Here is a 15,000-nt window from a genome sequence, read left to right as displayed (position 1 = left end):
GGGATAATACCAGTACAACAAACACACACACACACACACACACTACCATGGGATAATACCAGTACAAAACACACACACACACACTATCATGGGAAAATACCAGTACAACACACACTACCATGGGATAATACCAGTACAACACACACTACCGTGGGATAATACCAGTACAACACACACTACCATGGGATAATACCAGTACAACACACACTACCGTGGGATAATACCAGTACAAAACACACTACCGTGGGATAATACCAGTATAATACACACACACTACCATGGGATAATACCAGCACAATACACACACACTACCATGGGATAATACCAGTACAACACACACACACACACTACCATGGGATAATACCAGTACAACACACACACACACTACCATGGGATAATACCAGTACAACACACACACACACACACACACACACTACCATGGGATAATACCAGTACAACACAGACACACACACACACACACACACACACTACCATGGGATAATACCAGTACAAAACACACACACACACACTACCATGGGATAATACCAGTACAAAACACACACACACTACCATGGGATAATACCAGTACAAAACACACACACACACTACCATGGGATAATACCAGTACAACACACACACACAACCATGGGATAATACCAGTACAACACACACACACACACAACCATGGGATAATACCAGTACAATACACACACACTACCATGGGATAATACCAGTACAACACACACACACACTACCATGGGATAATACCAGTACAACACACACACACTACCATGGGATATAACCAGTACAACACACACACACACACACACTACCATGGGATAATACCAGTACAACACACACACACACACACACTACCATGGGATAATACCAGTACAACACACACACACACAGACACACACACACACACACACTACCATGGGATAATACCAGTACAACACACACACACACTACCATGGGATAATACCAGTACAACACACACACACACACACACACACACACACACACACACACACACACACACACACACACACACACACACACACACACACACTACCATGGGATAATACCAGTACAACACACACACACACACACACACACACTACCATGGGATAATACCAGTACAACACACACACACACACACACACACTACCATGGGATAATACCAGTACAACACACACACAAACACACACTACCATGGGATAATACCAGTACAACACAGACACACACACACACACACACACACACACACACACACACACACACACACACTACCATGGGATAATACCAGTACAAACACACACTACCATGGGATAATACCAGTACAACACACACTACCATGGGATAATACCAGTACAACACACACTACCGTGGGATAATACCAGTACAAAACACACTACCATGGGATAATACCAGTACAACACACACTACCATGGGATAATACCAGTACAACACACACTACCATGGGATAATACCAGTACAACACACACTACCATGGGATAATACCAGTACAACACACACTACCGTGGGATAATACCAGTACAAAACACACTACCGTGGGATAATACCAGTACAACACAGACACACACACACACACACTACCATGGGATAATACCAGTACAACACAGACACACACACACACACACACACTACCATGGGATAATACCAGTACAAAACACACACACACTACCATGGGATAATACCAGTACAACACACACACACACACACACACACACACACTACCATGGGATAATACCAGTACAACACACACACACAACCATGGGATAATACCAGTACAACACACACACACAACCATGGGATAATACCAGTACAACACACACACACACACAACCATGGGATAATACCAGTACAATACACACACACACACACTACCATGGGATAATACCAGTACAACACACACACACTACCATGGGATAATACCAGTACAACACACACACACACACTACCATGGGATAATACCAGTACAACACACACACACACACACACACTACCATGGGATAATACCAGTACAACACACACACACACTACCATGGGATAATACCAGTACAACACACACACACACTACCATGGGATAATACCAGTACAACACACACACACACACACACACACTACCATGGGATAATACCAGTACAACACACACATACACACACAAACACACACTACCATGGGATAATACCAGTACAACACACACACACACACACTACCATGGGATAATACCAGTACAACACACACACTACCATGGGATAATACCAGTACAACACACACACACACACACACACACACACACACACTACCATGGGATAATACCAGTACAACACACACACGACACACACACACACACACACACACACACACACTACCATGGGATAATACCAGTACAACACACACACACACACTACCATGGGATAATACCAGTACAACACACACACACACAGACACACACACACTACCATGGGATAATACCAGTACAACACACACTACCATGGGATAATACCAGTACAACACACACTACCATGGGATAATACCAGTACAACACACACACACACACACACACACACACACACACACACACACACTACTACCATGGGATAATACCAGTACAACACACACACACTACCATGGGATAATACCAGTACAACACACACACACACAACCATGGGATAATACCAGTACAACACACACACACACACTACCATGGGATAATACCAGTACAACACACACACACACTACCATGGGATAATACCAGTACAACACACACACACTACCATGGGATAATACCAGTACAACACACACACACACAACCATGGGATAATACCAGTACAACACACACACACACACTACCATGGGATAATACCAGTACAACACACACACACACACAACCATGGGATAATACCAGTACAACACACACACACACACTACCATGGGATAATACCAGTACAACACACACACACACACAACCATGGGATAATACCAGTACAACACACACACACACACAACCATGGGATAATACCAGTACAACACACACACACACACACACTACCATGGGATAATACCAGTACAACACACACACACTACCATGGGATAATACCAGTACAACACACACACACTACCATGGGATAATACCAGTACAACACACACACACTACCATGGGATAATACCAGTACAACACACACACACTACCATGGGATAATACCAGTACAACACACACACACTACCATGGGATAATACCAGTACAACATACACACACTACCATGGGATAATACCAGTACAACACACACACACTACCATGGGATAATACCAGTACAACAAACACACACACACACAACCATGGGATAATACCAGTACAACAAACACACACACACACAACCATGGGATAATACCAGTACAACACACACACACACACTAACATGGGATAATACCAGTACAACACACAGACACACACTACCATGGGATAATACCAGTACAACACACAGACACACACTACCATGGGATAATACCAGTACAACACACACACACTACCATGGGATAATACCAGTACAACACACACACACTACCATGGGATAATACCAGTACAACACACACACAAACACACACTACCATGGGATAATACCAGTACAACACACACACACTACCATGGGATAATACCAGTACAACAAACACACACACACACACACACACACACACACTACCATGGGATAATACCAGTACAAAACACACACACACACACACTACCATGGGATAATACCAGTACAACACACACTACCATGGGATAATACCAGTACAACACACACACAAACACACACTACCATGGGATAATACCAGTACAACACACACACACTACCATGGGATAATACCAGTACAACAAACACACACACACACACACACACACTACCATGGGATAATACCAGTACAAAACACACACACACACACACACACTATCATGGGAAAATACCAGTACAACACACACTACCATGGGATAATACCAGTACAACACACACTACCGTGGGATAATACCAGTACAACACACACTACCATGGGATAATACCAGTACAACACACACTACCGTGGGATAATACCAGTACAAAACACACTACCGTGGGATAATACCAGTACAAAACACACACACACACACACACACACACACACTACCATGGGATAATACCAGTACAACACAGACACACACACACACACACACACACACTACCATGGGATAATACCAGTACAAAACACACACACACACACTACCATGGGATAATACCAGTACAAAACACACACACACTACCATGGGATAATACCAGTACAAAACACACACACACACTACCATGGGATAATACCAGTACAACACACACACACAACCATGGGATAATACCAGTACAACACACACACACACACAACCATGGGATAATACCAGTACAATACACACACACTACCATGGGATAATACCAGTACAACACACACACACACTACCATGGGATAATACCAGTACAACACACACACACTACCATGGGATATAACCAGTACAACACACACACACACACACTACCATGGGATAATACCAGTACAACACACACACACACACACTACCATGGGATAATACCAGTACAACACACACACACACACAGACACACACACTACCATGGGATAATACCAGTACAACACACACACACACTACCATGGGATAATACCAGTACAACACACACACACACACACACACACACACACACACACACACACACACTACCATGGGATAATACCAGTACAACACACACACACACACACACACACTACCATGGGATAATACCAGTACAACACACACACACACACACACACACACACACACACACACACACACACACACACACACACACACACACACACACTACCATGGGATAATACCAGTACAACACACACACACACACACACTACCATGGGATAATACCAGTACAACACAGACACACACACACACACACACACACACACACACACACACACACACACACACACACACACACACACACACACACACACACACACACTACCATGGGATAATACCAGGACAACACACACTACCATGGGATAATACCAGTACAACACACACTACCATGGGATAATACCAGTACAACACACACTACCATGGGATAATACCAGTACAACACACACTACCGTGGGATAATACCAGCACAAAACACACTACCGTGGGATAATACCAGTACAACACAGACACACACACACACACACTACCATGGGATAATACCAGTACAACACAGACACACACACACACACACACTACCATGGGATAATACCAGTACAAAACACACACACACTACCATGGGATAATACCAGTACAACACACACACACACACACACACACTACCATGGGATAATACCAGTACAACACACACACACAACCATGGGATAATACCAGTACAACACACACACACAACCATGGGATAATACCAGTACAACACACACACACACACAACCATGGGATAATACCAGTACAATACACACACACACACTACCATGGGATAATACCAGTACAACACACACACACTACCATGGGATAATACCAGTACAACACACACACACACACACACACACACACTACAATGGGATAATACCAGTACAACACACACACACACACACACACTACCATGGGATAATACCAGTACAACACACACACACACTACCATGGGATAATACCAGTACAACACACACACACACTACCATGGGATAATACCAGTACAACACACACACACACACACACACTACCATGGGATAATACCAGTACAACACACACATACACACACAAACACACACTACCATGGGATAATACCAGTACAACACACACACACACACACTACCATGGGATAATACCAGTACAACACACACACTACCATGGGATAATACCAGTACAACACACACACACACACACACACACACACACACTACCATGGGATAATACCAGTACAACACACACACACACACACACACACACACACACTACCATGGGATAATACCAGTACAACACACATACACACACACACTACCATGGGATAATACCAGTACAACACACACACACACTACCATGGGATAATACCAGTACAACACACAGACACACACACACTACCATGGGATAATACCAGTACAACACACACACACTACCATGGGATAATACCAGTACAACACACACACACTACCATGGGATAATACCAGTACAACACACACACACACACACACACACACACACACACTACCATGGGATAATACCAGTACAACACACACACACACACACACACACACACACACTACCATTGGATAATACCAGTACAACACACACACACTACTACCATGGGATAATACCAGTACAACACACACACACTACTACCATGGGATAATACCAGTACAATACACACACACTACCAAGGGACAACACTAGTACAACACACACACACTACCATGGGATAATACCAGTACAATACACACACACTACCAAGGGACAACACTAGTACAACACACACTACCATGGGACAACACTAGTACAACACACACTACCAATGGAAGCATCAGCACTTACACTGCCCTCTCGATGGCACCGATCTCATTGGACATGCCTAATCCGTAGTAGCACAGAGCTCCCAGGCCTACAGCAGCCCCTCCAGCCAGGAACATCCTGCCCATGTTATCCACTGTAAGGGAATAAATAGCACATTTACACCAGTTAAAACCTGGTGCTGACCGGCACATGTTAAAGGTACTGACTTCATGATGTAACTGTGAGGGGTGTGAGATGGGCCTGTGTTTATTTCAGCTATGTTTACATGACAGGTCCATCCTGCCCCCCTCGCAAGCAGTCGTTTGTGTTGTGAGGTGACATTTTTAAAAGTGGTTTAGCAAGTCAATATATTCACTTCTGATGGCAGTATCAGTTGCTGGCTGGAAAGCTGCCTGTTGGAGCTGGTCCTTGGCCGTTTTCCCACCACGGAAACCAAATCTGGATTTGGTGGAATAGCCCTGATGAAAGAGGAAAATAAAGCTTAAATATTACCCAGAATCAGTTATTATTACAGCATGTTGACCTACAATTGAAGACATACAAATTGTCCACAGGTAGTGTCTTTCAAAGAAAAATGAGTCGATGTCCGTAGCCCCGCAGCAATCTTATTAGCATAATAAATAAATAATAATTGCCATAAAAATCTGTTTATCCATGTATGAAGTTGTTATTCAATGTGTTTCTATGGGCTAATAGCAGTAAGGCTAAATTCAATGTTTCATCAAATATTATATATATATAATATTTGATGAAACTAGATATAAATAAAATTAGATATAATTATTTTTTTATATCTTAAGGGTCCTAAAACTCAATGGAATAGCTAAATGATCCATGGTATGACCATGTTAAAACAACTCCATATGTTATCTTAGTAGAACCCCCCCACCGTAACGCATTAACCATTGTCTAAAACGGGTCCATTTATCATCATCATCATCCTCCTCAGTACTGGCAGGGCTCTAGTCATTACCTGTGTCCCATAATGTGCCTGCATTCCATACAGAACCAGGCTAATAATGACTAGCCAACTTTAATTAGCATGACCTTGCAGGGCTTGGCATTCAGGTAAATTTGCCAGTGGCACAGCGCGCCAGTACCAACGGAAAACTACTGTCCTGAATGAAAAGAATACCGGCACAGAAAGAGGATGATGCGCAAATCTTTCATTTGCAGGCTGAGCAAGTAGCCCATCCACACACAAAAAAAATACCAATACCTTGACTTTGTTGTCCTTAAGCCATTTTGCCACAACTTTGGAAGTATGCTTGGAGTCATTGTCCATTTGGAAAACCCATTTGCGACCAAGCTTTAACTTCCTGGCTGATGTCTTGAGATGTTGCTTCAATATATATATATATATATATGAGATAGAAGCAACATCTACAGAATTGTGGTGATGGTGTTCTTCAGCCTGCAAGCATCCCCCTTTAATCCTCCAAACATAACGATGGTCATTATGGCCAAACAGTTCTATTTTTGTTTCATCAGACCAGAGAACATTTCTCCAAAAAGTACAATCTTTGTCCCCATGTGCAGCTGCAAACCGTAGTTTGGCTTTTTTATGGCGGTTTTGGAGCAGTGGCTTCTTCCTTTCTGAGCGGCCTTTCAGGTTATGTCGATATAGGACTCGTTTTACTGTGGAAATAGATACTTTTGTACCCGTTTCCTCCAGCACCTTCACAAGGTCCTTTGCTGTTGTTCTGGGATTGATTTGCAATTTTCGCACCAAAGTACGTTCATCTCTAGGAGACAGAACGCGTCTCCTTCCTGAGTGGTATGACGGCTGCGTGGTCCCATGGTGTTTATACTTACACATTATTGTTTGTACAGATGAACGTGGTACCTTCAGGCATTTGGAATTTGGAATTTTCCAAGCTGTTTAAAGGCACAGTCAACTTAGTGTATATAAACTTCTGACCCACTGGAATTGTGATACAGTGAATTATAAGTGAAATAATCTATCTGTTAACAAGTGTTGGAAAAATGACTTGTGTCATGCACAAAGTAGATGTTGACTTGCCAAAACTATAGTTTGTTAACAAGAAATTTGTGGAGTGGTTGAAAAACGAGTTTTGATGACTCCAACCTAAGTATGTAAACTTCAACTGTATGTGCAATGACGACGTCGTCCCCAGTGACTGAACAGCGGCTTGCGAAAGTATTCACCCCCTTGGCATTTTTCCTATTTTGTTGCCTTACAACCTGATATGAAAATGGATTTTTGGTTTGTACCATTTGATTTACACAACATGCCTACCACTTTGAAGATGCAAAGTATTTATTGTGAAACAAACAAGACAAAAAAAACATAACTTGAGCGTGCTTAACTATTCACCCCCTCCAAAGTCAATACTTTGTAGAGTCACCTTTTGCAGCAAATACAGCTCCAAGTCTCTTGGGGTATGTCTCTATTAGCTTGGCACATCTATCCACTGGGATTTTTGCCAATTCTTCAAGGCAAACCTGCTCCAGCTCCTTCAAGTTGGATGGGTTCCGCTGATGTGCAGCAATCTTTAAGTCATATCACAGATTCTCAAATGGATTGAGGTCTGGGCTTTGACTAGGCCATTCCAAGACATTTAAAATGTTTCCCCTTAAACCACTCGAGTGTTGCTTTAGCAGTATGCTTAGGGTCATTGTCCTGCTGGAAGGTGAACCTCCGTCCCAGTCTCAAATCTCTTGAAGACAAACAGGTTTCCCCTCAAGAATTTCCCTGTATTTAGAGCCATCCATCATTCCTTCAATTCGGACCAGTTTCCCAGTCCCTGCAGATGAAAAACATCCCCGCAGCATTATGCTGCCACCACCATGCTTCACTGTGGGGATGGTGTTCTCGTGGTGATGAGAGGTGTTGGGTTTGCGCCAGACATAGCATTTCCTTGATGGCCAAAGAAAATCTATTTTACTCTCATCTGACCAGAGTACCTTCTTCCATATTTTTGGAGAGTCTCCCACATGCCTTTTGGCAAACACCAAACATGTTTGGTTATTTTTTTATGGACACTCTTCCATAAAGCCCAGCTCTGTGGAGTGTACGGCTTAAAAGTGGTCCTATGGACAGATACGCCGCTGTGGAGCTTTGCAGTTCCTTCAGGGTTATTTTTGGTCTCTTTGTTGCCTCCCTGATTAATGCCCTCCTTGCCTGGTCCGTGAGTATTGGTGGGTGGCCCTTTCTTGGCAGGTTTGTTGTGGTGCCCTATTCTTTCCATTTTTTTAATAATGGATTTAATGGTGCTCCGTGGGATGTTCAAAGTTTAGGATATTTTTTTGTAACCCAGCCCTGATCTGTACTTCTCCACAACTTTGTCCCTGACCTGTTTGGAGAGCTCCTTGGTCTTCATAATCTTGCTTGCTTGGTGGTTCCCCTTGCATGGTGGTGTTGCAGACTCTGGGGCCTTTCAGAACAGGTGTATACATACTGAGATCATGTGACAGAATCTGACACTTAAATAAAGTCCACCTGTATGCAATCTAACTAATTATGTGACTTCTGAAGGTAATTGGTGTCACCAGATCTTATTTAGGGGCTTCATAGCAAAGGGGTGAATACATATACATGCACCACAACTCCCTTTTTTATTATTTTATTTTTTCAATTTTTTTGAAGCAAGTTATTTTTTTCATTTCACTTCACCAATTTGGACTATTTTGTGTATGTCCATTACATGAAATCCAAATTAAAATGAATTTAAATTACAGGTTGTAGTGCAAAGAAATAGGAAAACCGCCAAGGGGGGTAAGTACTTTTGCAAGGCACTGTGCATACATATCCCAAACAGCAGCCATGGATTACAGGCTAGAGCTGTAATCCATGGCTGCTATCTGGGGGGGAGACACTAATGCTTGTAACAAATTCCAGTACAACCTCCGACGAGCCATCAAACAGGCAAAGCTTCAACACAGGACTAAGATCGAATCCTACTACGCCTGCTCTGATGTTCGTCGGATGTAGCAGGGTTGGCAATCTATCACAGATTACAAAAGGAAACCCAGCGGCGAGCTGCCCATTGACGCAAGCCTACCGGACAAGCTAAAAACCTATGCTTGCTTCGAGGCAAGCAACACTGAATCAAGCTGTTCTGGACTGTGTGATCATGCTCTACGTAGCTGATGTGAGACCTTTAAACAGGTTAACATTCAGATTACCAGGACTCGTACTCAGAGCAAGCACTGACCAGCTGGCAAGTGTCTTCACTGACATGTTCAACCTCTCCCTGACCCAGTCTGTAATACCAACATGTTTCAAGCAGACCACCATAGTCCCTGTGCCCATGAACGCCAAGGTAACCTGTGTAAATGACTATCATCCTGTAGCCATGCAATGCTTTGAAAGGCTGGTCATGGCTCACATCAACACCATCATCCCGGACCCACTTCAATTTGCATACCACCCCAACAACTCCACAGCTAACACAATCTCTATCGCACTTCACACTGCCCTCTCCCACCTGGACAAAAATAACACATGTGAGAATTGACTACAGCCGAGCTTTCAACACCATAGTACCCTCCATGCTCATGACTAAACTAAGGACTCTGGGACTTAACACCTCCCTCTGCAACTGGATCCTGGACTTCCTAACGGGCCACCCCCAGGTGGTGAGGGTAGGCAACAACACATCCACCAACCTGACACTGAAGATGGGGGCCCCTCAGGGGTGGTGCTTAGTCCCCTCCTGTACTCCCTGTTCACCCATGACTGCATGGTCACGCATAGCTCCAACGCCATCAAGTTTGATTCTCAAGAAGTTCTACAGCTATTATCTATCCTGTTGCCTAGTCACTTTATCCCTACTTATATGTACATATCTACCTCAATTACCTTGTAGCCCTGCACATCGACTCGGTACTGGTAACACGTGTATATAGCTAAGTTATCGTTCCTCGTATTACTATTTTTATTTTCCTCTCTGCATTGCTGGGAATGGCCCATACCAGCATTTCACTGGTAGTCTACACAAAGCATGTGACAAATAACATTTGATTTAAAGACCCTGAGACATGCCAGCTGAAACATGACATGCTAAAGACCCTGAGACATGCCAGCTGAAACATGACATGCTAAAGACCCTGAGACATGCCAGCTGAAACATGACATGCTAAAGACCCTGAGACATGCCAGCTGAAACATGACATGCTAAAGACCCTGAGACATGCCAGCTGAAACATGACATGCTAAAGACCCTGAGACATGCCAGCTGAAACATGACATGCTAAAGACCCTGAGACATGCCAGCTGAAACATGACATGCTAAAGACCCTGAGACATGCCAGCTGAAACATGACATGCTAAAGACCCTGAGACATGCCAGCTGAAACATGACATGGTAAAGACCCTGAGACATGCCAGCTAAAACATGACATGCTAAAGACCCTGAGACATGCCAGCTGAAACATGACATGCTAAAGACCCTGAGGCAAAGAAGGGGGCATTGGAGGGTGCCAACACGTGACAGAGACAATACCAGAGAAAATATGAAAAACACAAACACACACCTCCAAAACAAGCTACCCCGACTGACATATCCAAATATTTGCCGCCTTAGGCGACTTACATATCCAAATATTTGCCGCCTTAGGAGAGATTCAAGATCTCATTGAGCCTGTGCCAGCATTGTGACTGCATGGGAATGTGTGTGAAGTAGCTATAGAAACCATCACGCTTTGGGGCCAAAACATTTGGACCTGGAGAAGTAGGTAACCAAGGAGTAAATCAGCAGCATAACAAACCAGGGCAGGGAGCCACCAGCTACAGAGAGCCTGATCTCTCTTCATCTCCCCCTCTCAGAGAATACTCAACAGATATATAACAACTACATACAGACAGAGTTGTTCTGTATGGCTCAATCAATTCCAACTGTGAGTCTTCATGTAGTGTAATTAATTGATCTAGTGTTTATTAACTTTATTGTTATCTTATGACTTATTTCTCTATTTTATGTCTCTGTATTATTGGTAAGGACCCGTCAGTAAGCATTTCACTGCTAGTCTACACCTGTTGTTTACCAAGCATGTGAACAAAACATTTTTGATTTGGCTAGCAGTGTTTTTGTACCGTACAATGTTGGCTACATGTTTGCAGAGTTTGGAAAACCAATGCTGCAGAATTGATACAAGTCATCAGGATATCATTCTGCCAGGTAGACATACTTTGCAGTCAACATTTATTTGGGAAGGTTTTTTGGGAAAAGTGCAAAAATATGTTGAAGATAAATACACAACACAAAGACAGAAGACGAGAGGTCAAAAGGACGAGAAGTCAATAGAGTAATACCGATTAAGGGAAATAGTGTTTTTTCTGTAATTATTGATCAATGGTTCAGAGACATGGGAGGAATATGTCTTCTGAAATAAGATACTTGTTATTTGGCCATTGGCTAGTTTTATTGCAAGGAATTCTAATTGATCAACCACAGGCTAGGGCTGGATTATAAAACTACATTCTGTCCCTTTGTTCTGTGGAGAGAACCACTGGAGAGAATCACTGAGGACAGGGGAGAATGACCATCTACTTCTCAGCATAACATCTATGATTTATCCTCTTTGAATAAACCTATTTTCCTCCCTCTGATTTGCTTTGGGGTTTGTGTAATTGAAGAGTAACATCAACCGCTAACAAAAGCCTTTAGAAACGTTCATTTGAACAGTACATGATGACTGAATTCTGCGTCGCCAAGATTCAACCAAGACTTTGGACCAAACTTTTCGAATACCTGGTTTGCATACCCATTGCTGTTTGAATAAACCTGGGGGGGGGGGGGGGGTGTAATTGTGAACCAAAACCTACTGTGCCCTGAAAAAAAATATATACTGCTCAAAAAAATAAAGGGAACAACACAATGTAACTCCAAGTCAATCACACTTCTGTGAACTAAAACTGTCCACTTAGGAAGCAACACTGATTGACAATAAATTTCACATGCTGTTGTGCAAATGGAATAGACAACAGGTGGAAATTATAGGCTATTAGCAAGACACCCCCAATAAAGGAGTGGTTCTGCAGGTGGGGACCACAGACCACTTCTCAGTTCCTATGCTTCCTGGCTGATGTTTTGGTCACTTGTGAATGCTGGCGGTGCTTTCACTCTAGTGGTAGAATGAGTGGTAGAATGAGACGGTGTCTACAAGTGGCTCAGGTAGTGCAGCTCATCCAGGATGGCACATCAATGCGAGCTGTGGCAAGAAGGTTTGCTGTGTCTGTCAGCATAGTGTCCAGAGCATGGAGGCGCTACCAGGAGACAGGCCAGTACATCAGGAGACGTGGAGGAGGCCGTACGAGGGCAACAACCCAGCAGCAGGACCGCTACCTCCGCCTTTATGCAAGGAGGCAGGAGGAGCAGTGCCAGAGCCCTGCAAAATGACCTCCAGCAGGCCACAAATGTGCATGTGTCTGCTCAAACGGTCAGAAACAGACTCCATGAGGGTGGTATGAGGGCCCGACATCCACAGGTTGGGGTTGTGCTTACAGCCCAACACCGTGCAGGACGTTTGGCATTTGCCAGAGAACACCAAGATTGGCAAATTCGCCACTGGCGCCCTGTGCTCTTCACAGATGAAAGCAGGTTCACACTGAGCACACGTGACAGTCTGGAGACGCCGTGGAGAACGTTCTGCTGCCTGCAGCATGACCGGTTTAGTGGTGGGTCAGTCATGGTGTGGGGTGGCATTTCTTTGGGGGGCCGCACAGCCCTCCATGTGCTCGCCAGAGGTAGCCTGACTGCCATTAGGTACCGAGATGAGATCCTCAGACCCCTTGTGTGACCATATGCTGGTGTGGTTGGCCCTGGGTTCCTCCTAATGCAAGACAATGCTAGACCTCATGTGGCTGGAGTGTGTCAGCAGTTCCTGCAAGAGGAAGGCATTGATGCTATGGACTGGCCCGCCCGTTCCCCAGACCTGAATCCAATTGAGCACATCTGGGACATCATGTCTCGCTCCATCCACCAACGTCACGTTGCACCACAGACTGTCTAGGAGTTGGCGGATGCTTTAGTCCAGGTCTGGGAGGAGATCCCTCAGGAGACCATCCGCCACCTCATCAGGAGCATGCCCAGGCGTTGTAGGGAGGTCATACAGGCACGTGGAGGCCACACACACTACTGAGCCTCATTTTGACTTGTTTTAAGGACATTACATCAAAGTTGGATCAGCCTGTAGTGTGGTTTTCCACTTTCATTTTGAGTGTGACTCCAAATCCAGACCTCCATGGGTTGATAAATTGGATTTCCATTGATTATTTTTGTGTGATTTTGTTGTCAGCACATTCAACTATGTAAACATAAAAGTATTTAATAAGATTATTTCATTCATTCAGATCTAGGATGTGTTATTTTAGTGTTCCCTTTATTTTTTTGAGCAGTGTATATACATATAAAAAAAACATTGGCAAACTAGCGACCCCC

General features: G+C 43.7%; 1 protein-coding gene across 1 annotated transcript in view; it reads right to left on the bottom strand.

Moving 5' to 3' along the window:
• Positions 1-7,080, bottom strand: part of LOC106613827 (growth hormone-inducible transmembrane protein-like) — a gene marked incomplete at its 5' end in the record, with an annotated part of 52,093 nt that extends 45,013 nt beyond the window's left edge. Inside the window, 2 exons of the mRNA XM_045713455.1 lie at positions 6,617-6,728; positions 6,951-7,080. Coding sequence (XP_045569411.1) covers positions 6,617-6,728; positions 6,951-7,080 — 242 coding nt within the window. The remainder of the gene's footprint in view (positions 1-6,616; positions 6,729-6,950) is intronic.
• Positions 7,081-15,000: the final 7,920 nt, after the last annotated feature.

This window comes from Salmo salar, unplaced genomic scaffold (genome assembly GCF_905237065.1).
Source record: "Salmo salar unplaced genomic scaffold, Ssal_v3.1, whole genome shotgun sequence".
Classification (NCBI taxonomy): Eukaryota; Metazoa; Chordata; class Actinopteri; order Salmoniformes; family Salmonidae; genus Salmo; species Salmo salar.
Note: the sequence above shows the minus strand (reverse complement) of the source record. Positions and strands in the feature narration are given on the sequence as shown.